At 39.4% G+C, this 27,318-nt stretch overlaps 1 protein-coding gene across 5 annotated transcripts; it reads right to left on the minus strand.

Moving 5' to 3' along the window:
- SSX2IP (SSX family member 2 interacting protein) lies at positions 1-27,067 on the minus strand. Of its 5 annotated transcripts, XM_075424067.1 has the most exons (18): positions 26,979-27,067; positions 26,324-26,461; positions 20,349-20,386; positions 18,389-18,424; positions 18,050-18,199; positions 17,661-17,795; positions 16,742-16,908; positions 16,281-16,481; positions 14,382-14,492; positions 13,096-13,231; positions 11,090-11,165; positions 10,841-11,012; positions 7,513-7,663; positions 5,870-6,006; positions 5,296-5,469; positions 2,629-2,740; positions 1,147-1,267; positions 1-933 (listed from the first exon to the last, which is right to left on the minus strand). In XM_075424067.1, the coding sequence occupies exons 6-18, from the start codon at positions 17,701-17,703 to the stop codon at positions 852-854; spliced, it is 1,683 nt and encodes a 560-aa protein (XP_075280182.1). In that variant the 5' UTR covers positions 17,704-17,795; positions 18,050-18,199; positions 18,389-18,424; positions 20,349-20,386; positions 26,324-26,461; positions 26,979-27,067; the 3' UTR covers positions 1-851. The 5 variants fall into 5 exon arrangements, with proteins under 5 accessions (XP_075280182.1, XP_075280184.1, XP_075280180.1 ...); XM_075424069.1 differs by lacking the exon at positions 18,050-18,199 and having other exon boundaries at positions 2,689-2,740; XM_075424065.1 differs by lacking the exon at positions 18,050-18,199.
- Between the last annotated feature and the right edge of the window lie 251 nt (positions 27,068-27,318).

The raw sequence follows: 27,318 nt of genomic DNA on the forward strand, positions 1-27,318 counted from the left end.
CCATTATAACCTGAAAAAGTTTAGTGCGCACAAAACACAGAACCAGGGTTTCTTAGAATAGAATTACATGTTTATTGTTCACATTTGAAATAACTTGGTTCCTTACTGAACCATTGAAAGTCCTAATGCATCTGTAAACTGAGTATCACTATAAAACAATCTAAAATGTCATGTAAAATAATATTATGTATGCATGTGTTTCATAGTTTCTTAGCATAATCACTTTGTCTATTTACAAATATATAAAGATTTTGCACTTTAAGTCATCTGAAATATCAAAGAGGTATTTTCAAATCACACAATAAATATAGAACCTGTTTTGTTAAAAATCCACAGTATACTGTACATTCAAGTTGAGGCAAAAGTAGTTCAATGCCAGTTACACTTGGGACATAAATGAATAGTTTCCAATAATTAAACAATTTCTAAAAGTGCTATCTCTGCCTGTGATGAAAGGTAACATTAGGATCCAATATTTTGTTACAGTCAGAGTTTCAGACCATTGCTTCATTCACAGAATCAGAGCTTCTGCTACTAGAAAAATATCAAAGCTTTTATGTATTTTTAAATTATCTTCTTTCAAGAGTTGCAAGAACGAGAAAAAATGGTCTAAAAAAAATAAAAGCCATGTGCACGCACATACATACACACACCACAATTCAGACCACCACATAATCCTCTAGAAGAATCAAACTCACAGCATTCTGTTTTGCTTGAGAATGGTAAGTTTATGAACAAATCTCTAACAAAAAACCCAGCAGGCAACCCTAGGAAGTCTAAGGCAGTCGTTCTACGCTCAAGTCTCTACGTAACAGAGTGCCAGCTCCAGAGTCTTCCCATGACACTGTGCATTAATCCGTTCCTTCGTGGTCACTTTCCTCCCACTGATTTGGCTTGCTATCTCCAGCAGGTTTTTCTGATGCAGCACTGGAACTGGAGGAAAAAAAGAGAGTGTTAACAATGCAAATAACCAACGATTCAGATAGAATCACAGTACGGTGATTCTATATGATGTTCAATATGTTTTGCTATATATCAGTCATAAGCCTTGGACTGGCTTTCTGGAAGTTATCACAACTTTGTCTTTGTGCTCTACATAGAGTTTAGCACTAGGGAAATTACCATCTGCAACATCATTTCAGATACCTGTCACGTGTAATATACTGAGATGTCTGGCAAGGTTCTGCTGAAACAGGACCACTCAACATACAGTGAAGTTTTCTTTGCTGAGGTGTCGATTTCACTAACCGGTTGTCTTGGTCAGAACCTAAGAGATATACATATTATCATCAGTTAAACTACAGTGCAACCAAAAACACTTGAAGGACTTGCTTCTTTATGTCTTCTGCTTTAAAAAAGCCTCCCCAAACGTCTTACGGCATATCTATAATAATAAACCTTATTGTTACAGATCTGTGATATGATTTCATAAGTACACTTAATGCTACTAAATGTTAAAATTAGGATTCTAGATTTGAAAATGAAGCATTTACATACATAACCACTGCTGCAAGTGGTCATACTGAAGTGAAGTTTCAAGCCACTGGAATGTAAAGTCTTGCACTTTGCAATTGATAAAGCTTTTTTACTCCTTAGGTGAAAACTTCTCCACCATGCAAACTAACACCAACATGAGAACTTGCAAACTTGGCAGAGTATACAAAAAACTCAAACGCCTTAGCATTTATATGAACTTACCCATTACTAAAGTCAATGGAAAGACACGGCCAAACTTGGTAGGGTCAGATCAGTCCCTGATAACTCTCCCTCACATTTAGATTTCGAAATGGAAAAGACAGAATGACTCTGTATTCTATGGTATTCATCATAGCCCTACATAATTAAGAACTTTTTGGACAAATTTAACATTAAAACAATTCTAATGATAACCTGTGGAATAATATCCAAAGCATAGTACGATTCTGTGCATGGCAGACATATTTTTGTTCTTGTTATCCAGTAGCTTAAGATTTGGATATATAAGATTGAAGAATGCTATATAGAAGAGAAAATATGGCATTACATACATCCATAAACACTAGAATTTGGGAAAGGCTATTACAAATCATATGTCATAAGATACCCATATAGCCACACTTTCATTGTCTTTTATGAAAAAGTATTCCTTTATGAAGATTTGAATCTTAAAATTCAACTCTTTGTTGCTCAAATTTATTTTTATTAAGCTCTTTTCACTATTTCTTTTTCCAAATGATTCTTTTTTTTACTGAATATGTATGTGTACCCACATTTAACTATTTGAGATGAGGTAATACTAATGTTGCCATCTCCACATTATGATGCGCTTAATTCCAAAGCCTGTCTATACAAATCTCTAGGTCATGATTTCAACTGTCTTGGTAATTTACATGCTCACATTTAATTTAGTAATTCTAAAAGTTCCCTGTTCTTGACATAACTAATTATAAGGAGGGGAGTTATCATGATTCCCTTTTTCAAAGGAGATTCTGAACCATCAGTTACCCTGACAGGAAGAGGCATACAGATACATCGTAAAATTTGTCTTGGGAAGTTTTGGTTTTCTAAGTTTGTTCATATTCGCATCTTCTAGTTGAAAGGGGGGAAAAGAAACACATTACAGCAACATAATTTGAACCAAATACTTGCTTCCTAAGAAGGCACTTGGAGTTGTCACATTTTCAGAGCACTTGTAATCAGTAGACATACTTAAGAACTGTTGCTTCAGCCACGCTCCTCTATCTTCTTCAAATGCCTTTCTCTAGGAGAAGAAATGACAGTGTACACTTATGACCACAGGAACAAGCCTGGCCCACATTAAATTGATGCTATTCCATCTAAGAAAGCAAAAGTTGTAACATGTCCACCTAATTAAGGAGAGCCAGCAGTTTAACACCGAATTACAGTCATGTTAGCAAGCTTTTCAGTCCAACAAGGATTAGCTGAGGAGGTATTTATTCACAAGCCAAACCCCATGGTTAGTTTCACAGAGGTTTGACTAATCCTTTCATTTTACTGTTCTGCACTCCAGCGACGTAATCTCCTACCACTGCCTCCTATGCTCCCCTTCCCCCTCCGTGTAGCACTCATTTCTGGGCAGCTGCCAATAAGGATTACTGCTTAAGGCTCAACCCTGAGCCTTTGCCTAAACAGATAGAAAATTACACTGAAAACAGCACTGATTACTTCCATCCAAAACTGGGGCAGAAAGAAAGAGGTTATTTCATTTTCCAATCACGCTGGGCACAGAAGTGGAAAATAATGGCTAAAAGAACCTCCAAAAGATCCAATGGCTCTGGAATCAAGTGACAAGCCATTCCATCTCCAAAAGCTGTCAGTGAAACAGGATGTCCCTATTATATAAAATTATTTCTACTGTCAGTAGAAAATAGAGCAATGTAAACTGTTTTAAACACCTACAAATCTTACAGTATTGCTCCTCTTCTCATACTTAAGCACTTTCACAAGCAGAAGCATGGGTAGTTATGCTTATGCTGTAATGTAGTCCTAAACGTTTCTGGACAAACAATTATCATTTATTATCACTCAAGACTTTTAAAGCTTAATTCAGGGCCCAACATGAAATTCATGAACTTACAGTGCAAATAAAATTAAATTAAAAAGTTGAAGAATACATATCTATGCATAGTTGTCCAAGTCAATATCTGTCACAGTATGAACTACTGTTGTGCCAGTATTTCATGTAAAATCTAAAAAGTATTTTATGTTCTTTAAAATAAATTTTACAGTATAAGAATAAAAAAGCTGTCTTGATTCAGACAAGTTGTCCATCTAGCTCAGCATTCTGTCTCCAGCCATGGCCACAAGAGGTGCTGTTTATGAGATCACATGAACCTGGCCACTTTCTGCAGCACATTCCCTCAGAGGTTCCCCACCCCAAAAAAATTAGAGATATTGGAGGGCATCCCCTTATCCTCTCCTTTTAGTAGCCATCTGTGCATGTGTTGGTCATGAGCTTAGGCAACTGCTTTTTGAACCTGCTAGTGCTGATTGCCTTTACAATCTCCTGTGGCAGCGAAATCCGGCAACTACCTGATACATAAAAAAAGTACTTTTAAATATGTTTTAGACTTCATTTCAAGCAGTTTCTGATAGTTCCCTCTAGTCCTAATCTTGAGAGATTTGGTGAACAACAGTACTGCTTTCACCTAACTTTTAATCACATCCCATTCCAACTTTCTCATCTGTGTGTCAAAGCAAGCAGTTCTGGAAGCAATAAATCTAAACCCCATTTTTTTTCCTTCAATGGCTTTTTTTCCCTCTGATATCTGTACCATCATAGCTTCATAACTACATCGTCATGACCTCCCTTCCCTGCTGAACTTGTAAGCCCCTTCATGTTCTTGGCCCTAACTATTGGCTAGGCCAAAGGACACACATGCTAGAGCTCATTTAGAGACACATCTACCCTGACTGCCTTCCAGTATGCGTGTTTACTGGCCAGCTTAATTACAAGAACAGAACAGATAATGACCCTACTAAGGGGAAGGCAGCAATTACTTTGGGTTTCTGCAATAGTCACTGATCTTCACAAAAGTTTAGGAATCAAGTACCTTTGAGAATTCAACCCTGCAGTCAAATCTGACTGAAATTTGCATAAGCCTTGCTTTCTTTGCAAACCAAACTTACACAGCATCTTAATAAAGGATTTAACAAATAAGTGGACTGATTTTTTTTGGAAGTACGTAGATATTTCAAAAGCTGAAACAAAACCAGGTCATTGCAGCAACTGCATTTTCCAATACACACAAAAAACTTGGGTTTTTAAATGCCAACAGAATGATCTCCTACAACGACCAAACGACCATGTTTTATACAGTATAGGAATGATCTTCCTCTACAGTGATGTTAGCAAATAGCTAGATATTGTTGGATTGCTGCACTTCAGTGTCATCAGTAGATTTACTGTTATAACAGTAACTCATAGAACCATGTAGAATGAATCACAGAAAGGTCTGGGTTGGAAGGGACCTTAAAGGCCATCTAGTTCCAACGCCCCTTCCACCAGACCAGAGCCCCGTCCAACCTGACCTTGAACCCTGCCAGGGAAGGGGCAGCCACAAGTTCTCTGGGCACCCTGTGCCAGTGCCTCACCGCCATCATAGTGAAGGATTTCTTTCTCAGATCTAATCTAAACCTACCCTCTTTCAGTTTAAAGCCATTACCTCTTGTCCTACCCCTACATGCCCTTGTCAAAAGTCCCTCTCCAGTTTTCTTGTAGGCCCTGTTCAGGTACTGGAAGGCTCATCTTCCATAGGAGTCCCCTTTCCTAATACTTTTCCACTTTTCTAATACCTCAAGTCCTAATCTAATAGCAGCTTCTGTAAAACTTCTTCTTTCCTTCTCAAAATTCTTTTTTTGTTCTCGAAATAGTCCCCATTCTTCCTGAAGACGCTCTCTTTCTTCCAACAAATAGCAGTCCTGTAGTAACAGAGTGGTGTCATCATCACATGGAGACATAAGCTGTTGCTGCAGATGTAAAGCAACAAAAGACACAAACATTAGTTTAGGAGTGACTGTTAAGAGATGCAGTATATTTCCACAGATTCAATTTTATCAGAAAGATGGCTGAAGTTTAATACAAAAACAATGCAATAAGTACCAAGTTGGTGGCTGGTGTCAGGCATCTGACATCAGCCTTCCTCACCTTTATTTATCCGCAAAAATTATTCATACCAGGATTACAAGCTCATTACATTACTAACCAGCCCACTAGCACATCTATATTTAGACCAACCACTAAGATATTTTACTTAAAAGTCATTATCAAACAACTGAGAAAGGCTCAGAGGTGAGAAAAGTGGCACACTAAAAACCAACAAAGCTTAGATTCAGTTGAGAAAAAACAACAAAAATTAAAGCCCACTACCTGTAAGAGCTGTTGCTGAGTTTTGATCATTTCCTTACATTGCTGAATCTCTAACTCTAGCTTTTCAGTTTCCAGCTCATGGTCTTCTCTCGAAATGACATCTTTTCCATTCAAAGCTCCTGAATGTACACGGGACACTAAGGGAGAAAAAAGCTACTTAAAAACCAAAGGGGAAAAAAAAAAAACAACACCCCTCACATCAGGGACTCCTAGCAACAGCAAAAGGTTTTAGACTGTTATTTGTTTCATCCTGAAAGACAGACAACACAGTGTATTCAAAATTACTTCTATCAGAGACAAGAGATTCAGAAATGGTGCTATACATGTAATAATGCACAAAATCCAGTTCAGAAAAAAGTGGCAACGGAAACATAGCTGTTTTACATCCCCAAGGTAAACCAAGTGTGTGCACTACAATAAAAATGTCACAAAACCCCCACTTGTTTCAGCAGTTATTTAAAAGAAAAATCAAGACAACAGAAGACTTCTTGTCATTGACATGCTGTTAGCCTAATCTTCGGAGCCCATTTTTGCAGGGCTTGTGTGTTCATAAAAATATGACAGCAACTATATTTATCACATATATAAAAAGAAAGCATTTCCTTCAAGCCCTGTGAAGGAGAAATGGAGCCAAGAGTACACCGTGTGCATATTTTCTCCCAGTAAGGGAACGAATTAGAAATAAATAAAATGTATTTTGTATAATTACATATTGCTTTATTTAATTTCATGCATAGCTACCATGGTGACTGTAACAAGCCAAGTCTTGATCCCCTGATGCCAATGCTTGAACATTAATTGAATCCTAAACTAGACTTCGGTCATCTCTATAAATCCAAAAAACAAAGGTGACTCCAAGAAAACAGCAAATACTTGAAACATTTTTCCTGATGCTTACAACTATTTTTTCAGTTAGTTACACCAAATCAAGTACTACTCAGAACAAGCATTCTTAAAATCCTTTTTATGATATAAACACTTTCTCATAGACCATCTGCTCTTTTATTTGCATGCATGACCTTCTCAGTCTTATTCTTGACTGCAAACATCCCTGTGGTAGCAGGAGCACTTGCTTGCATGGGAAAATAATACTAGGAAAGAATTTTATATATTTTTAGCCATCTTTTAATGCTGTTTAACAGCTGGAAATGAGGAGAGTGGAGCACCATTCCATCAGCCAGTTTGCTCCAGAATGCCACAAGAAGGCTCAGAGGTATGGATAGGGCAAGCCTAGACTCTGAGAAGGATTTACATATTTTGCATTCAATTACTTCAAATTGTTGCATCTGCATTACCTGAACACCTCAAGAAGGTGGGGAAAGGCAAAAAACATTACTACAGGGCATATACTTTCAAAAGAAAAATAATTATTTCTTCAGAAAGTTGTTTACTGTGTCAAACTACAATCACATCCTTTCTCACGGTAACATGCTCGGTATGCAATCACTTCCCTAACTACCTACAATTAAGACTCGCACAAAAAATGCCAATCACAAGAGTCTTTTCAGAAACTCTGCTGAGTCACAATTCCTTCCATTTTAGCTTCATTTTAGCTTAGTCAGTAAAGTAAATTCTAAGAGCATAATACCAAATGGAAGTATCAGTAGCATTTTGTTTGCACATGTACTACAGTTACACGTCACCTTGGTTATCCAGCTTTTCAACGTGATTTTTCAACATTCTCCATTGTTTTCTAATGCTGTTGGTAAGCTGCTCTCGCACAGTTTCACACGACAGTTCCCACATATTCTCTTTACTTAGCTCTCCGGTATCTTCCTCTAGGTCTGACAGCACCTGCAGAAGCAGAAACAAGAGTCTGCTGCAAGCCACCCCACCACTCTAAAGGCGTGGGTTTTTTTACTGAAATACGTATATGGATTTAGTTCACCAAAGAGAAGGAAAAACCTTGTATACGGGAAAGATTTTTGCATCAAGGGAAATGTCTCGGAGTCTGTCACGGAGTTCAGTTCCCTGACTGCCTAATGCTGAAGAGACAGAAGCAACTTAGTAGTCCCCAGAACCCCACCACAGGCAGAGTGTCAGCTAGCAAGACTCACTCTCACATCTTCAATCTAGAGAAGTTCAGACTGCTGAGTTCTGCTGTCAAACTAAAGCTGTAGCTGCCTGTAAACTCATTACGCAGCATGACCAGAATTTAATACTTTCTCCTGTTGGGAAGTAAGTAATTTGTCCCTGCCTTATTTGTCTCGATGATTAAAAAAACCCAACAACACACTGAAGGTAGAGTGGAACTAGCACCTCCCTCTCCCACTTCCACTTTACACTACTGTTCAAACATCAGACCTGAACTCTGTCTCAAAGAGCTAAGACATAAAAGTCTAAATGGTGGAGAGAAGACTAGCCCAGGACCATTCAGCAGATTTAAAATGAAAAGCTGTAGCCGTTTGAATACCTGGCATGAATACTCCACTCCTCTCCAGCATCTAAACCATTCTAGACAATCCCCTTTATCTACAAGTAGATAAGAAAAAAGGGATGGGAAATACAAAACCAACAAGTTCAAAGGCATCAAAGCAATTCATTTACATATGCAACAAGCACTTTCTTTCAAACCTGGATCACAGGAGATCTTAAGGAGCAAAAACACTGCCACAGAAAAATCAGGTGTTTGGGTTTCGGGTTTTTTTATTTTTTTATTTTTTTAAACCCAAACGTTTTATACCACTTCATAAAGAAACATCATCTTTTCCTTATATTTATATGTGCTAACACAATGAAAGCTCTGTCTGGAGTAGGCCTCTAGATAGTACTGTGATGATATGACAGTCTGGCTGGTTTCATGGCTGTTATTTTGTGACACAAAGCAAAATGATAAATGATGTGACTACATCACTAGCTGCCACACTCCAAGGTGTATGCTTCCTTTTAAGAATCAGTATGAATTCGCATTTATAGGTAGAAATGTATGTTTTTATTCTGCAAGGGATTCAATAAGAGTTTCAATTTCATACTAAAATGCTAAAAAGCCAAAAACAAGCATGACTTATCAGATGCACTATTTTAAACAGAAATTTATTTTCAGACATTCAAAGCAAACCAGTACTTCTAAACAAAAACTAATCCACATAAAATACGCATTTTAAGTCTTAAATATGTATTTTATTTCTGCAAAGCTATAATTTTTGGCAACATTCTTCCTGTTCATATTAATTTGACAAATGTAAAAAAAAAATCTAAGCAATGCCCCACCATGATAAACTTTCCACTAATTCCATGAAATTGAACATGGCATGAAATTGAGTATATGGAAAAAAACATGAACCAAAACAACAACAACACCACAACCCAAAAATCCCACACCACCCTACACCCTTCTGAAATAACTAGATGCAAGTCTCAAGTGGAGTAAGTACTTCTATTATTCTACTACTATAAATTACTATTGTCCAGTAAGTAGCTGTTCTGCTTACTTTCACTTAGCACTATTACAAGAGGACTAATCAGAAGTTTCAGTGCAGGCTGAAACAGTTAAATACTTGTCTAACCCGCCAAGAACTTGATGATCTTAGAGGATTTTCCCAACCTCAATGATCCTATGATTCTACGATGCACAAGTTCATAAAGAGCCCCATTCCCACAACCGGGTTTTCACCAGTGTACTCAAGTTTGTGTCAAGCCCTCCTGGTCTCACTGGAATCCTAAATGCAGAAGGACCATTTACAGAACTGGTACCCGATTATGCTTTACACTGTAAATTGCACCCAACACCCATTACTGAAGATCAACTTCTTGTGGCTTAGCTCTAGTAATAATTAGATCTACTCATTTCCTACATGATGAACTTTTAAGACAAAGGTTAAACACACTGCACATTACCGACTATTTCACTAAATACACACAGGAGTTAATTCTGTGTGGTATATGGGGCAAGTCATCTTGTGAAGTTAAGAGTTTATTCACATCTTACAAAGAAGTGGCTGGAGAGAGTCTATTGCTTTTCTACACGGTGCATTCGCAGGCTGGACAAATGCACCCGAGCTGGCTCAGAAAAGGCTGTAGCGCAGCAACTGGAGCAGGACAGTGGATCTTCTGAAATGCCAAGTACCAGATAAAACCAGCACACTCTGTCAGGCTCTATCTACACGTATTCCCACATACCAACATGTACTATATACTGCAATAGGAAATGCTTCATACTTTGTTCTGTAGAGTATCCATATCCTCTTAATATTCTATTACCAGTACACCATCAATCTTGCACGATTCTAGGAATCTAGCCTTTATGCATGTTTTCTATATTTCAATTCTTTCTTATACCCAGGGACACATTCTCTCTTATTGCTAACAGAAAGAAAGCTCAGTTAACTTTCTAGATTATTCCCTAACTTCACTCTGATATAAAAACATAACTGCAATTTCTAGCAGACAATCAGCAAATGGAATAAACAAACTCTGATAAACGATGAACATGCAATGTGCTGTTCCACAAAAATAAAATATCCTGTATACACAAAGAAATACTTAAAACTTGGAAAACAAAAAAACCACAAACCATTTTACTTGCAAATCAAACATCTTCCTTGAACATACCAGCAGCTGTGTAAAAGTAACTAATAGCTACTCTAATCCATGGACTAGAGGAGGGCACCCTACTTACATTTCCTGTACTCCCAGGGATTCTACAAGGAGCCTGGTTTCCTTGCATAAGCACCCTGAAAACTAGCTCAACATCTTAGTATGGAAGGCAGACAAAAATGCAAAATGCATCACTATGTAGAACTATATACAGGTACCTACTGCATTTAAAATTCATTAAAAGTATACACTGAGTATTGTTCACAGACAGTAGAACATTTAAACATGGACAGATTTCAAGCACAGCATAGGATGTGTGATACACCGCAAGTCTTGCAATAAGTTTACCTTTTTTTTCCCCCCCCTAATAATTAAATTACTCCAGCACTGTACCAAACTACCATGCAGATTTAATTTTAACTGAAGAATACTTACTGGCCCATCTTCACATCTTTCTTTAGGTTTCTGTTTCTGTGGTGGGAGAAGTGAAATAATCTCTTTCTTCATTTGCTGAAGAACTTTTTTCAGCTCAGCATTTTCCACTAAAAGCTGTTTTTGGCGTTGTTCATAATCACTTAACAGAACTTTGTACATTTCTTCTTCATTTCTGGAAGCAGAAATCTTACAGTAACAACATGACATCCATAGCAGATGCTTCAATTAATGTTGCTCCAAAATATCTACCTGGCTTCTGTCTTATCAGTCCTCCATGCACCTCTCTTCCCATCAGCTCTACCAACGTAATTTAGAACTTCCATAGCTACAAATGAAAAGGATATTTCAATGCGTGAAACAACATGCAAGGATCACAGAATGTTCGGGGTTGGAAGGGACCTCTGTGGGTCACCTTGTCCAACCCCTCTGCCGAAGTATATAAATATTCAGATGACACTGCATTTACACGTAGTTATTGTCAAGAGACCACATTACCCAAATATCCTTCTCAATCCTCAGACCCATGTGAGACCACATGGCCCCGCTCAACAAAGTAAGAGTAAGATAATCAAGGAAAGAAGATAATTTTTGTGTTTGGAAACTCAGAGGAATGTACTGTCATCCTGTTGTTTTTTTTAAAATACGTTTCTTAATGGCACCTTCATCCCTATTTCAGCTTTTAAAACAATCATGTATCAACTCTAACCTCTCTTACGGCAATAATGCCAGTCTTACCTCCAGTTTAGAGTAAGCAACATACTGATGTTTCACAAGGTGTTCCTTGAAACAAAGAAACATCTTCATCCACTTTTGGGAATAAATAAAAAAATCACTACAGTTTAGTGGGCCAAGTTCAATTCTAGTTAGCTATCAAGCAAAGAGTAACTAGATTTAAAAATCCTGTTATTCTGACCTCACTGATACTTGCACTAGTACTAGCCAACTGGAGTCAAGAACATGCCACAAGGAAGTTTGCCGACCTCAAGGTGAGGCTTCTAGAAGACTACCAAGCTCATACCCAAAGACCTTCTTCAGCAAAAACAGGTGTTCCTGCTACAGTGTTCTACCCCATTTTGGCTTACCCACAAGCAGTTTCAGAAAACTAAATGAGCAGAAAACCAACTTGGAAACAACATGAATAGTTTTCTTCCAGCTTCGTTCACTAAACCGGCTTACTAAAATACAACGACACTACAGGCACTACAGTTGGCAAATAGCAGAGTATTTTGGGGGTGGCATGAGGGATAACAGAGGAAGAGCAGGACTTCCCTCCCACTGGAGAAAAATGATATAAATACTCTAAGGCCAGATATATGAACCAAAAAGTGCAGATATCTTCAATTGCGTAACGCTGATAGCCATTTTCAACAACACACCACAAAAATCACTGTATTTCTGCTAAACAGCGCTGATGAATGTCTTGAACACAATTTTTGGTGTGCAGCACAACACAAGAGTATTCACATAAAGAAGATTTCTCCTCATTTCACATAGACATAACATCTAGTGCTATCTTACATCCTCTCTAAAATTTCTCTTCTTGTTAAACAGAAGTAGATTGTAGTATCTCAAGAGCAAAAAAGCTCATGTAGCATTCCTTCTCGACTAACTGCTGGGCATAACACAGTGTTTATGACACTATCCAAAGTCTTACGATGGTAGCAGTAGCAAGAAAGCAGAGGAGAGACAGCTCTAGCTTAGGAACTGGTGCCAAGTAATTCTCCCTAATAAAATAAACAAACCTCATTTTGTAGAGACCTCTATCTTGGTTTGTGGATGGTAAACAGTTTTATAGAACACAATATAAAAATTTATTTGCCTTACATAGCCAGCTAACATGAAATATTACATTCAGGACAAGGGGCAATGGGCACAAACTGAGGCACAGGAAGTTCCGTCTGAACATGAGGAGGAACTTCTTCCCTCTGAGGGTGACAGAGCACTGGAACAGGCTGCCCAGGGAGGTAGTGGAGTCTCCTTCTCTGGAGATATTCAAGACCCGCCTGGACAAGATCCTGTGCAGCCTGCTGTAGGTGACCCTGCTTCGGCAGGGGGGTTGGACTAGATGACCCACAGAGGTCCCTTCCAACCCCTACTATTCTGTGATTCTGTGATCTTTTATGTAACATTTTAACATCTAAAAAAATCTGCAAGAGAAGGGTCATATCGACTTTAAAGATACCCAGAACTAAATTTAAACATTTTTAACATATGGAATATGCTATTTTGCTGCAGTAAAATTCAGAGACACTTACCTATCTTTTTGTCCTTTTTGTTCATGACTAATTGATGTAAGCGTTCCTTTAATTTGTTATATTCTCGCTCCTTCCTCTTCATATCATGATTATACTGTGTAGCTCTACTTGAAATTATGTTCTGTAGCTTCTGTACCTAAAAACAACCCCAGAAAAACTGTACTTCTTTAACTGAACAACATACACAGTTTTTTAGAAAACCAAAACAAATAAGCAAAGCAAGATGACACTTCTATTAAACTGTACTTCTGCTGAAAGGAAGCAACAAAAGGAATCAGAACTCCTATCCCAACCTCAGATTGTCACCTCAGACATCACAGGGAATTTAGTTTCTTTTCTGCAGAAACCAAAAAAAACTAAAACACAATTGAACTCATGTTCTGGCAATTCACATAACCTTCTTTTAATGTCTTTATTGAACAGAGCCAAGAAAGATATTTTTAGCTTCAGTAATTAACGCTCAGGATCTAGTTTAACTCTAAAGTATGCTTGTTAGGTTTTCACTAAAAAAGATAAACTCTTCTTTGAGGCAACAGGATGCTGGAAGACAGACTATTCTATTTAGTCTAAAAGAACTTTAAAGCATACCACAAAGCACATTTTTAGCGTGTATTATCAACACCTGGGATTTTTTTTGAATCATCAGTTTTAATGTTACAAACATTAACGTCATAGCACATTCAATATTTTAAGCTGGAACTTTAGGATGTTCGCTATATATAGATAATATAGCAATTGATAACCGTATGAATATGTTTATGAACAAAGAACACTTACAGAAAGTTAGGAGCCACAGAAAGTACACTGGGGTGAAGGAGCACATTGGAAACAAATTCCAGACTAAGCAGTGTCTTGGATTTCAAAGTGTTTTCTGATCTCGGTTCTTCCAAGACTCACAAGTTTAATGAGACTGTGCTTTTGGGCTGGGTTTCCCCACCACCTCCCCTTTTTTTGGTCTTTTGCTCTCCTCTACAATATAACAAAAAAGCTCCTATACACGTAGATTTGAGGGAGCGACCGAATCCTTTTGCCCCCTCTTACTTTTTCAAGTAAGACAAGGCTATACTCAGAAGTATAGAAAGTCTCAGAAAAACTGCACGTGTGTTTCTGCAGTACTCTCTGCCATCACTATAACTTGGACCTAACCCTTACAGAACCTATTCATCCCTGTGGCACATGCCAGTTTCACTCTGGTGAAAGACAACATTTACCAATAAAAAAAAGCATTCAAACTGAACAATTACAAGACTAGGTAACGACTTGTGTTAATGTACAAGACAACTCACTTCATCCTTCTCATTTTTAAGTAACTGGTGCAAATTTCTGTTCTTGCTTTGCAGTTGTCTGTCTCTTTCCTGAAGTCCAACTATTTCCCTTTTAGATAATTCCAACTGTTCCTAGAAAAAGTGTTGATAGTTCAGCATCAGTAAGAATTAATAGCTAAGGATTAAAAAAAAAGCCCCAAACCAAACTGCTAAACCACCTCATGAGGTAAGTTTATGTATATATTTGATCTCTGATGCTTTGGGGATGATATTGCATTCTCAATGACAAGTTAGTTCTATTTCCCGGAGCAACACGTATCATTCTCCAGTGCAAGAAACACACCTGCTCACAAGAAACAAAAATTTAGCTTGGCATTTAACAGATATTATCTATACAGTTATTACTTTTTCAGTAAGTCGAGATTCTGTAAGCATATCTATACTGTGAGAATGAGGAGGATAAGCAACCTGTATGAATTTGGGACTACAGTCTTACTGGAGTGTTTCTGTTCAATAATCAAGCGAACAATTAACAGATAGGCAAACTCTGACCACAGCAAAGCAAGTGGGACATTTCACATATATAGAGTAAGGCTGGACAAATTATATCATTATCATAGATAATGCAAAACTAGCATTTTAGAAATCTTTTTCCACAAATATGAGAGTCAAACAAATCTGAAACTGCCACCTTAAATGACAGAGCCAAACACCACACACAAGCTCTTTTTCTCTGTATGTGTACTGAGCTACTAAGTGAGTAGAAACATTTAAGCAACAAGAACTTTTAAGGAAACCACACCTCACTATAGATAACACAGTAATGGAAGTCAAGAAGATTTATGCATGGTATCAAAGAATTTACATGAGAAATCTTACAAGGTGACAGCTAAATCAAATGCCCTGGGATTTAAGTAGTACTAACAATTTCCCCTGCCCCCACACACTTTAAAGCCATTTGTCTAGGGGAAGTAAGAGGAGTGTTCTCGAACCTAACATTGTGTAGTGTTTGTATAAAAATGAATGCAGTTACACATCATTTTTAATGTCACATCGAAATGCTGCCACATGAATGACCAATCTCTGCACAACTACTATGATTTTGAGAATCTACAGCAGTATTTGTCAAGGAGACAGTGCTGGCCAGCCCTAGTGAAAAGCAAGCCTTAAAGGCCCTGAATCATGCACTGGAATTTTATTATTATTATTTTCTTGATAGAATCAAGGGAAAGACAACACTCAAAAATTACTGCACACACAAGTATCCATGAAGTAGCATAGGCTGTGAACTTCCAATGTATCAGTTACTGCACAGTGACTGGCCTTGTGCATGTATTTACCCTGTGATAAAATGAAGCTTAAATAACTTCAGTTTTGCCAACTACTGCTGAGCAATTCTTACAAAAAGACTTTGTAGTCAGCTATCCAAGGAATCCAACAACAACAAAAAAATACAAGGAAGAAGCTACAGATACGAAGAAGGGCTGGTAACAACCCTGTGACATACACTAGAAATGCTACCTAGACTTTTACTGGTTACAGTTATATTGGGAATTTATCTTTTAGAGATAGGCATATCCTTTTTAAGTGATACTGAATGATATGAACTGAAATGTTTAACACTTTCACCCACAGCATGCATTAACTCTTCCAGTCTGAACAGTCTTCCCTCTTCCTTTATTAAAGGGGCCATAATTCTAAATAAGTTTCCAGTTCTCTCAATTCCTATTTTGTTAACTTTAAGGAATTTTCAACAGGAAAAAAAAAAAAAATCTTAAAAACACCAAAATGAACATAAAAATACAACTGCAGATTTGTACTGGGAAAAAAAAAACCCACAAAAAAGCCTCACTTAAGAATGTACAGTATCTGTTAAACATAAGTGCTGTGTAATATTGGTGGAATTATCTTGTTTTCTACCTTTAATTTAGCGTAGCAGTTCTGTAAGTGATCCATATCACTACCCAGTTTCAGATGCTGCATTTCTACTTCTTCCTGAGCTCGAAGGTTCTTGTGCTGCAGTACAAGCAACTCATTCATGCAATTTATGATAGATATTAAATTTAATTCCTTTCCTTTGGATTCCACATAAATAGAAGGAAAGCCCAATGTTGTCAATTCCTGGTAAAAGACAAGGCAGGTGGGGAGGAAATAAATAACTGGATCAATCTGTTACAATTCTCCAGAAGAGAGAAACAATACCAGATGAAATCCTACATGAAGGCAAAAAAAAAAAAAAAAAAAAAAAAAATCCTATTCCCCACCAATTTTGGCTTCTGAGCATTGAGTAAGAAGCCTTCTTTATCCAGGGAATCTTTACCACCACAGTTGATTTAGTATCACCTTCACACAACCTCCAACAAACAGAAGATCTGGCTTACCCTATCAAGATAGGATACACTCTGTTCAATATTCTCTTCTGTGCAGAAGGCACTGAAAAAGCTGTGCATGCTTTTGGATGAAGGCAGTGGCAGGCGTAGCACTTGTGAGTTCATGCCTGGGGGAGATATCTTTTTTCCTGAGGTATACTGAAAAATGTTTTCGCTATCTGAAGTTAAAAACATTAAGAAACAAGTCAGGGCTAATAGTTTAGGACATATCACATAGAAAAAAAAATCCTTAACTACTCAATTATTTACAGCAATTTACAATTCTAGAGCTTAGAACTTCATCTAGAATGACATATATTAAACACTTCACAGTAAAAAAAGGATGAACTTTCATTGAAGATTTAAAGACTCAATAACATTTTAAGGTGGTATATCTTTCAAATTTTACTCCTCTGCCAAGGAGTAAAACTGCCGAACATTTCTTCCTAATTGGCTTGCTACAACACTTTAAAAAAAAAAAAACTCATGTAAAAGCTGTGCATTTAGTGAAAATTCTTTTAGACTGTATGATATCCTTATTAATATTAAGTGTATGCTGTAATTTACTCTTCCACTAGGTAGAATCAGGCAAGAAAATATTCACTCCTTTAATAAATTTGTAATCAATTTATAAGGCAATACAATTTAGAACAAGTAAAGAAACCTCTGAAAATGCAAAATATCCTGAAAGGTGCGATTAAAAAAAAAAGTCTTAGAACCTTTATAGACACATGAAAGGACAGTATTTTACAGCAGCATTTCTGTAAGGACTCAATCCAAAACAAAACACTGTATGTAGTACACATTATTAACATTCTGCTTAACTAGTCAAGCATGTCATGCACAAAACTCCTATCTCTCTCTCTTTAGCAGCTATAACATCACTGTTAAAGTTCGCAAATCCACTAAATTCAAAATATTACCAGTTTACCTGATGACAGTACCGGCACAGTAATAGTCTTCCAGTCTCCCATAGCAACAAAGACAGGCAGGGTACCTGAGCAACTGGTTCACCAGTGAAGTTATTTAGTACAATTGCTGGCAACGTGTGTTACGTAGGCATCTCCTAAAATAGCAGGAGTATTTTAGATTAACAATAGCAGCTAATACAGCAAGATTAAAGCAAGCATAGGAGACTGACTACTGGACTTGAGCCACATGAAGTTTTTCTACTTCTTACACAGCATTTGGAACACTAAGCACAGCAAATATGCTGTAAAAGTGATGCATCTATCTATATTTAGTTAGCCTTAAACTTAACTAAGTCTTGTAAATCATTAAAGCTGAAATGCCATGAACATATGAAAATAACAGACTCACATTGTAGATAACTCAGTTGTTTCTGTTGATACACATCAGAGAAAACTCCGCAAGCCAAATACTGAATATATTCCTGCCATATAACCAGGAAGCAATTTTATTAGGATAAACTTACAGGAAGCTTGAACACAAATCTGAGTGGATTATTACCTAAAGAGAAATATAATAAAGGCTCTAAAAAAGATGTATCAGGAGTGGAAAGGAACTTCCAATAAATATTTAGCCATCTAGAGTTAATTTAACCTATACATTTAGTTATATTGCCTTTCCCTAGAAAGTTGCTTCCTTCTCTGCAGAATCTCTAAAATTGTTGAAGAAAACAAACAGGAGAAGCCTTACCCTGTTGGGACAGCCACTCAGTACAGCACCAGTCCTCTGGAAACAAAAGGAAAGTCACATGCTCATAAGAAAGAACAAAGCGATTGTCTCCTTGCCCCATCTCCCCCACCCAGTAAGAAGGCACGTAATAGCATTAGAGTTACCACAGTGCTGGAAACTTAAAATCCAGCTTGGATGCTTAAGATTTGGACAGCGTAACCCATCAGCCGTTACATGAACAATGATACAATGATTTGCTGATGACACCAAACTGGGAGGAGTGGTGGATACACCAGAAGGCTGTGCTGCCATTCAGCGAGACCTGGACAGGCTGGAGAGTTGGACAGAGAGGAACCTGATGAGGTTCAACAAGGCAAATGCAGGGTCCTGCACCTGGGGAGGAACAACCCCATGCATCAGTACAGGCTTGGGGCGGACTTGCTGGAGAACAGCTGTGCACAGAGGGACCTGGGTGTCCTGGTGGACGACAGGTTAACCATGAGCCAGCAGTGTGCCCTGGCTGCCAAGAAGGCCAGTGGCATCCTGGGGTGCATTAGGAAGAGTGTGGCCAGCAGGTCGAGGGAGGTTCTCCTTCCCCTCTACACTGCCCTAGTGAGGCCCCATCTGGAGTACTCTGTCCAGTTCTGGGCTCCTTGCTTCAAGAAAGATGAGGAGCTACTGGAGAGAGTCCAGCGGAGGGCTACGAGGATGGTGAGGGGACAGGAACATCTCTCCTATGAGGAAAGGCTGAGAGAGCTGGGCTTGTTCAGCCTGAAGAAGAGAAGGCTGAGAGGGGACCTTATAAATGCTTACAAATATCTGAAGGGTGGGTGGGTGTCAGGAGGATGGGGCCAGACTCTTTTCAGTGGTGCCCAGCGACAGGACAAGGGGCAACGGGCACAAACTGAAGCACAGGAAGTTCCGTCTGAACACGAGGAAGAACTTCTTCCCTCTGAGGGTGACGGAGCACAGGCTGCCCAGGGAGGTTGTGGAGTCTCCTTCTCTGGAGATACTCAAGACCCGCCTGGACAAGGTCCTGTGCAGCCTGCTGTAGGTGACCCTGCTTCAGCAGGAGGGTTGGACTAGACCCACAGAGGTCCCTTCCAACCCCTGCCATTCTGTGATTCTGTGATACATCAGGGAAACAAACTTCCCACCTGACAGAAAGCCCCCTATTATCAATTAACACTTTGGAACAAAGTCTCAAGTCAGTTTTAAATGTATGACATAGACTTTCAGAGCACAGAGACGTTTTCCCCTAACACCCTCCTCTACCCAGCTAATGTTCCAATAAATGCGCTCCGGATAAGCAACTTCTAAATTTCTGACACCACAACCTTGTAATTTTATCACTGTGGAAAAAGCTAGCATTTGGGGGAATAAAAAGCAGGGAAGAGAAAAAAAGTGTTCTCTATTATCCATAAGGTCTCTTAAGTACACAGAAACAGTAAGAATCCTTGTGAACATTTCAAAGCGCAGAACACAGTGCCCAAAGTAACACCAAGTTTTTAAGACACCACACTGGTGCAGAGCCACGTTACGGAACGCTCAGCACTAGAAAATAAAATATCCAGTTGAATGAATATTTCTCCAGGTTCATAAGTTTTCTTGGATAAAAAGTAAACAATTGTTCCTCAGATGAGTCAAAAGCTTGCAGAAACTACTAAATTACACATCAGAAAGTACACATAAGGCAGCAAGAAAACAGCCAGTGCAACAATCAAATGGCTGTTCTTGTTCAAGAAATCGGGTTTTCTGCTTTCTCTCTGCCCATATTCATTTATGTACACTTTTCATTTTTTTCCAGTAAAACTAAGATGTCCAGAAGTGAAGTAAGTGCAGGTTCAGATTGTAAAGACAATAACTGACTTCACAGCAGAAATCTGCAAGGTAATCTTTCCTTTTTTTCACCCATCCAAAACAACTGTGCTTTTAAAAATGGAATTCAAAGTCAAACTAAGGATTAAGAGGACACACTTACATGTTAATTTTGTTCTGTTCGATCCATCAGACAGAAACCTGCAAACATAAGAGAAAGGAGGCAAATTAAGCTACAAGTATATTCTCATTACTGGCATTGCAATCCTGCATTTTAATAAGGTATTTCAAAAGGTTGTTAAGTAACTCAAGACACACATGTTCTGTTAAGGACTGTTGGAAAGTCCACAAAAATACTACTCATATTTCAGATATCCCATTACTTTCAAACAATTGGCTTTTATTCGTTAAGAGGCTGAATATCCATTATGAGATCTTATCACCCAAATTCTCCTCGAAGTACAGTATTACCAACCTACAGGTCTCTCTACACTGACAATACTATTCTGACACAGCATCTATCACCCCAAACAATGTTTGACTGAAAGTAGGAACAGGCCTAGTCCAGGTGTGGGAATGCAATGATTCTCTAAATTTTAGCGCTGCAACCCAGATGCAGATTCATCTAGCGTAGATGCTTTATCAAGACTACTCTCTAGTGACAGACTGTTTCTAGGTACACCAACAAGAGGATTCAAAAGAAAATGAACGCACAAACTCAGGCTCAGAAGGATGTCCAGTGAAAACAGAGAGGGCAAGAACACATAAGCAAGACAATAAAGTCCAGATACTACAACTACATTATTTTCACATTACTCTTAAAAGCTCTAGAGCCTCTTGTCTTGAAATTACTTGCAGTACACTGCACACTCTTTAATACATCAGAATAAAAAGCCACCCTCAGCAATTTCAAGACTTGGTGAGTGCCAAACTCAAAAACTTCCTTCAGCTGTTAAACCACTACCCAAAAGTATCTTCAGTTGTTTAATGCCATGAAACAAGTGCAGCAGCTTTGAAGCAGTAATCATTTCAGAGAGTGGTCAGCATTTTGTACTTGAATGATCTTTACATAATGTATGTAGAATTAAATTCAGATGTGCAGAACGAGACAATCGCCATGTCAGCTGCAAAAGGGAATGCTACAAGCCTTTAGTCCCACACTCAGATCATCTTATCAGTTCCACGTGGCTTCTACTGCCAGTTCAGGACCTTAGCCGTGACTCCTAAAGCCATCTAGTGATTAAGATCCATCAGATACATTTCCTCTCCAGTCTAGGCAGTTCCTCTGGAGCAGCACGGCTCAAAATAGCCTCACCAAAATATGCAAGAGCTAAAGATCAGCATTCCTGATGAAGACAGCAAGTATGCAAAATTAATTTAGATACACTATATTCAGAAGGGACTCTTCACCCTTACTATGCTACAATGCTCTCTAACCACCATAACATACCAGGGATGTATTCACAAAGAGGAGGAAAACACGTAACACTGAAGCAGGAATTTTCGTAATTACAGAAGAAAATAATACATAAGATTTAAAAGTACTTTAGGGATCATCCTAGGCTATCCTAGTTGACACAGAAAGGCTTTGACCAAACAGAATTAGTAAGAAAGTTTTGTGTTTGGCTTTCTTTTTTTCCTTTGGGTTTTGGGTTCCCCTCCAAATTCTGGTTGCGAAAACATTCAGTAGGAAGAAAGAAAAAAAAAAAGAAAAAAAAAGAATGAAATTTTACTGTTTCCCAGCACATCATACTAACATCAAAAATCTGACTGACTACAGGTGGGAGAGAAGAGAACAAACCACTGAACAGCCAAAGCTGCCATACCTACGTAATGATTTTCCTGCTGCACCCTTTCTCTGCACAGAAGGCTTTGCTGCAGTTACTTCAACAACAGGTTCGACAACCTGCCCAAAAACCTGTAATGACCCAGTGCTTGCCAGATGTCATTCTGCCAGTTGGCAGTGTCACTTCTTGTCCCAAGCAAGAAATCCCTGGGGTAGAGAAGACCTAGGTGGATTGTCAAAAAATTAGCCTTTGGAACCCAATTTCAAATGCATGGACGTAACAGTAGAGCCATCTCACTGCAAATAGAAGTCTATAACCCAACCAAACAAAAAAAGCTCTAAACACACACACCTCTCCAAAATAATTACACTAAAGTCACAGAGATTTTGCTTAATACCAAGGAAGCAGTAATCAAGCCAAGGCATTCCAGTGCTTGTCAGAACAAGCAAAGTACAAAAAAACCCCAAAGAACTTAAAAAAAGAAATAAGCTGTCATGGTAATAAGATACCAGAACTTGATTCTTAAAAAGGCACCTACATAATTTTTTGACAAAAATCTACAGTAATAGCTCCACAAACTCCTATATAATTCACTAACACATCTTTTCTTTCAAGAACAAATTTAGAATAAATTTCAAAAATAGTATATTTCACAAACCCAGAGACCTGAAAGGAGCTGTTCTTAAAATAACTGTTTTGTGTTTTGGGCGACAGGGTAGGGACTGACAATGAATGTACCAAGCTTCAGGACAGAAATCTTCTTAAGTAAGCCCGAGTTCAGACTGTGTCACAGCTCAAAGATCACAAGAGGCAAGAAGAAGAATTATAAACTTTACACAACACATCATACTTAGCATTTCTTAACACCATGCTTAAACCTGAAAAGGAGTAGCTGTAACTGGGTTCATAAAACCCATTCAGACAATCTAAGAGAATCGCTTGTCACAGCGCTGTGCTGTGATCATATTGCACCATCTGGTCATCTCTAACCTACACAGGGCGTGACACAAATGGGAAATGCCGTATCTGGTAACCCAGAAAACTTTTTCTGCTCCCAGGCAGAGAGGACAGGGAAAGGCAATTTTTGGAGAGGTGGTTTCTACCTGCCCCCAATATCAAAATGTCTTGGAAAAAAGTTTTAAAAGTCAGTATCAACAAGAAATTGTCAAATAAATATTCCTTCACTGTATATTTCAAATACAGCTACAAGTTGTGACGTGTATGTTTCAACTTGTAAAATTGGGGGGGCGTAGTTAACGTTTACTTACAGAGGAGTGTGATTCCTTCTACAAAAATTGTATTCCAAAAGGAGCTGTGAATCTGATTAAAGCTTTTACATTTGTTTAGTAATCCACAGATGCCACACAGAGGGCTTTTATCCGGATAAAACAAAGACACACAGGTCTATGTAAATTTATGGTACACTCCAGTAATGACACTGTAGGTTTACAAATCTATCCCTGACAGCATCATAAGACATATACTTGTTTTAATTCACGTAATCACCATGAAAGACCACATATTTCCTCCCTAGAGCTTTGACACTTATTTGACACTCCTTACAGCTGTTTCAATAACACAGTTTACAATTAGCACTAAAATATGCATATTATATCCAGTGATAACTGTATAGTTGAAAGAATTGCTTCCTCTAAAAATCTATTACAGTTTTAGTGATCTTTATTTAATATTGTAATTTTAATGGTGGGTCTTGGAATCAAAGCAGATCCCAGATCTTTCCTCCCACATTTACAAGATTGTGGCAACTTGTTATTTTATTAATTGCAAAATGGGGATGGGGGAATCCCTCTCCCCACCCACACTCTATGGAGACCTTAAGTAATGTCAAATTTCCAGCTAAACTTCTCAGTATTGTCCAAAGTAATGTGAAAAGGCAATTCAAGCCACCTAGCCTGTGGGTATTATGCTCAGAATGAAGCAGACTTATCACACTCCAAAAATCCCAACTACATTTCTCCACTCCATTTTACTTAAACAAACAAACACTTATTTTCTTAAAACTCTTTTTTTTTTTTGTTTGATCTTCTCAACATATGTAACTACACAAGAACATACCCTCACACGTGATAAAATTCAATGTTTGATGACTGTTCTGTCATGGGCTTTGCCTCAAACACTCAGGTTACAAGGAATATAACCCGATATACTACCTCAAGATTCAACAGTACCCTCTACATACACAGACGACTGAAATTCTGTTAATGCAATCACTGAAAAAATTCAAACACATGGAAACATTTCATGCAGCTCCCAAACTCCTACCCCATTTTGAATTAACCCTATGACTCTTCACATTAGCATTTTCCCCATTACCAAACAACAGCGCTCTTTGTTAATCTTCAAAATTGTATTCCTCTGTTTGTATTCACAAACCGCTTACTACTTGTAGCTACAGCAGAACATGCCACTACAAAACCTCCCCATGTCAGAGACACCCAAGAGGAAAACCTCAGGAAGTCTGCTGTAGTTACTTTTCCCAAGATCAACCTTAGCTAAACTTTAGAGCTTGGCTGTCTCCGCAAGCAGATGACTTTTTGAAAGAAAAAAAGAAAACACCAAACAAACAACAGAAAAACAACAAACCACAACCTTACTGGTTCCTAAAGTTCATAATATTTACTGGGCAGAGCCAGAACCAGTATTCCAGATCTCAGAAATGATGCAACTCAAAAGTTCCAGTAGCATGCCACCCATAAATTCAGTCTGGCATGGAATGGAAGGTGGTAAATGTTGCTAATTCCTCTAAAGATTGCCAGGGAATTAAAGGAATGGTTCTCCTGCAAATTCTAGGTTTCTGTGGAGTAAAACGGAAGCATCACAGAACAGACTTTGTAATTGCAAACAAACAGGACCAGTGAAGTGCCAGCATACCTTCTGTGGAAGGAAGGAAGGAAGGAACCCTAACAAGTCTGCCACAGTGCTCTGGAAGAAGGAATGAACAAACATACCTGGGCAAGACAGCGTAACTGGATTATCAAAAAGCTCTTAAACTAAGATATCAGGGGATTTATTAATGACTTTGGCCTTTCCCATTTTATAGATGGGGAAGGCCAAAGTGTAGGAATAAGTTAAAGAAGGGTGAGGTGAGGGTATGAAAGCATATCACATGAAAGTTCCAAAGAGATGAAAATCAGAGTCCCAAAGAGGTCTGTGCAGGCATCTCTGTTGTTCAGTAAATTTAAAAAGGCGATGAGCAGGTAAGTGAGGAAGCTAGTGTACTGGACAGAGTTACTCAAAAAAATAAACACCCAGACTGAATGACAAGAACTGTGGAAGGCTGTTCTCATACTAAGCAAATGGATGGTAAGAATCAGCAGCTGAAATTCCACGTTCATAAATGCAAACTAACACAATGAAAAAGACAACTCTGCTATGTACTTAAACTAACAGCCTCTAGTCAGGTATTATCATGCAGGAAGAGATTCCAGGGTGACTATGATTAGTCCTCTGGAAATAACAGCTCACAGGCAGTTAACAGAACATCGGAGCAGAGGACAGCAAAAGAGATCACCATAATCTCTCTCTACAAACACTAAGCTTCCCCAGCTTAAACATCACATGCAGGTACAACCTTCCCTGTATAAAAGACAGAACAGACCTGAAAATGGTGCAAGAAGGTCAACTGATGCTTTCATACAAGAAACTAATAAGTTACGACTTTACAGCTAGAAGATGAAACACCTAGAGAAATCGGACAAACATACAGAAAATAATTATTCATCACTTCTTCTAACACAGCAGTTATGCAGAGTGAAATGAAACAGCGCCAAAGCTGGAAAATAAGAGCCCTTTTTCCATATAAAGCACAGTTAAATTGCAGGGTCGTATCACCATGAGGTGCTGTGAACACTAAATACATGAACTGGCTCCAATTCACTGAAAAACACCTACCAGCAGCTATTAAATTTTAAAAGGGAGATACAACCTCTGCTCAGAAATCCTTCAGCTCCGGACTGCGGTATACGGGGAGGATACATGGATAAAAGCATCGCTGTACAACCAACCTACAGTTACTATCTTTTCCTTGGCATCTGCTTCCAGCCACTTTTCAGAGCCAAGATACCGACCCCAGTGAGCCTGGTACTACCCTCTCCTGCGCTCTCTCCAGTCCAAATGCTAACCGCCACTAGTACCACAGCTTTCCCCCCGCAAAAAAACACAAAAGAACCCCTTCCCCCCGAATACTTCTAACTGGAAATCCCCATCAATGGTATCAAATCATTTCCCTAAGTCTCCTTTCCAAGTTCACTACTAAAATTTACCTAACACATTCATATTTTACTACACATTCCTCCTATGTTAAGTCATCGCCCCCAAATTCCTACCATACCTTTGCAGCACAGGGAGCCCCACGTAACTGCTTCTTTGGCAGCACAGAAAGCAGAGTGCTCTACACAAACCGGGGCTGCAGCAACACTACAAACTGATCTCACGTTGAGATTTGATCTTCAAATTGACACAGGCTTTGCTGCAAACCCAAGGAAAAAAATATTTTACAATAAAATAAAAAAAGCCACTTTTTTTTTTTTATGGAACCTCTACTCTCGCATCAGGTGACACCACCAGCTACAGCCGAGCAGCCACAAACCCCCGACTCGCTGGCACGCTCGACAGCTCCCACCTCCTCGAGCCGCCGCCGCCTGCAGCTTCACGGGGCTCACCGCAGCGCCGGGCCTGCGGCCGGGGGACAGCCCCGGCCCCGCCGCCCCCCGCAGCCCGGAAAGAGGGAGCCCGCCTCAGGCTCCGCAACCCGGCCGCGGCCGGAGGGGCTCCCCCCGCACGCCGCCCTCCCCCGGGGCGCACCCGGACCGCGGAAACGCCGCTCCCGCCGGGCTGCCGCAGGCGGAGCCCAGGCTCCCTCACCGCCTCGCCACCGGCCGCAGAGCGCCCGTTACCCGCCGCGCCTCACGGGCGGGACGCAGCCGCCGGTGAGGAAGAGGAGGGGAAGGAGGAGGAGCCCCGCGCACCCATCCGCGTCGCACCACCTGCTGCAGCGGGGGCAGGAGGGAGGCAGCTCCCGAGCCAGCTCCGCTCCGCGCCCCGCAGCTGCTGAAGCCACCGCTCCGACCCCTCGCCGGGCCCCGCGGGGTTAACGCTCCCCCCGGCGGCGCTCCCATTGGCCGAGCAGTTGCTAGGAGACCTTCAACAAGGGCCTGCAGCCGCCCCGGCGGCCCGCGGCCGAGCAGGTGCCGCCGCAGCGCCCGCGGCCGCGGCCCGCCGGTAAGGCAGGGCAGGGCCGGGCCCGGTCGTTTAAAGATGAGGGGACCGGAACGGGTCCGGCTGAGTGAAATAACATTTTTAATACAGTAAACATTTTAATTCCGA

This window comes from Opisthocomus hoazin, chromosome 6 (assembly GCF_030867145.1).
Source record: "Opisthocomus hoazin isolate bOpiHoa1 chromosome 6, bOpiHoa1.hap1, whole genome shotgun sequence".
Taxonomy (NCBI): domain Eukaryota; kingdom Metazoa; phylum Chordata; class Aves; order Opisthocomiformes; family Opisthocomidae; genus Opisthocomus; species Opisthocomus hoazin.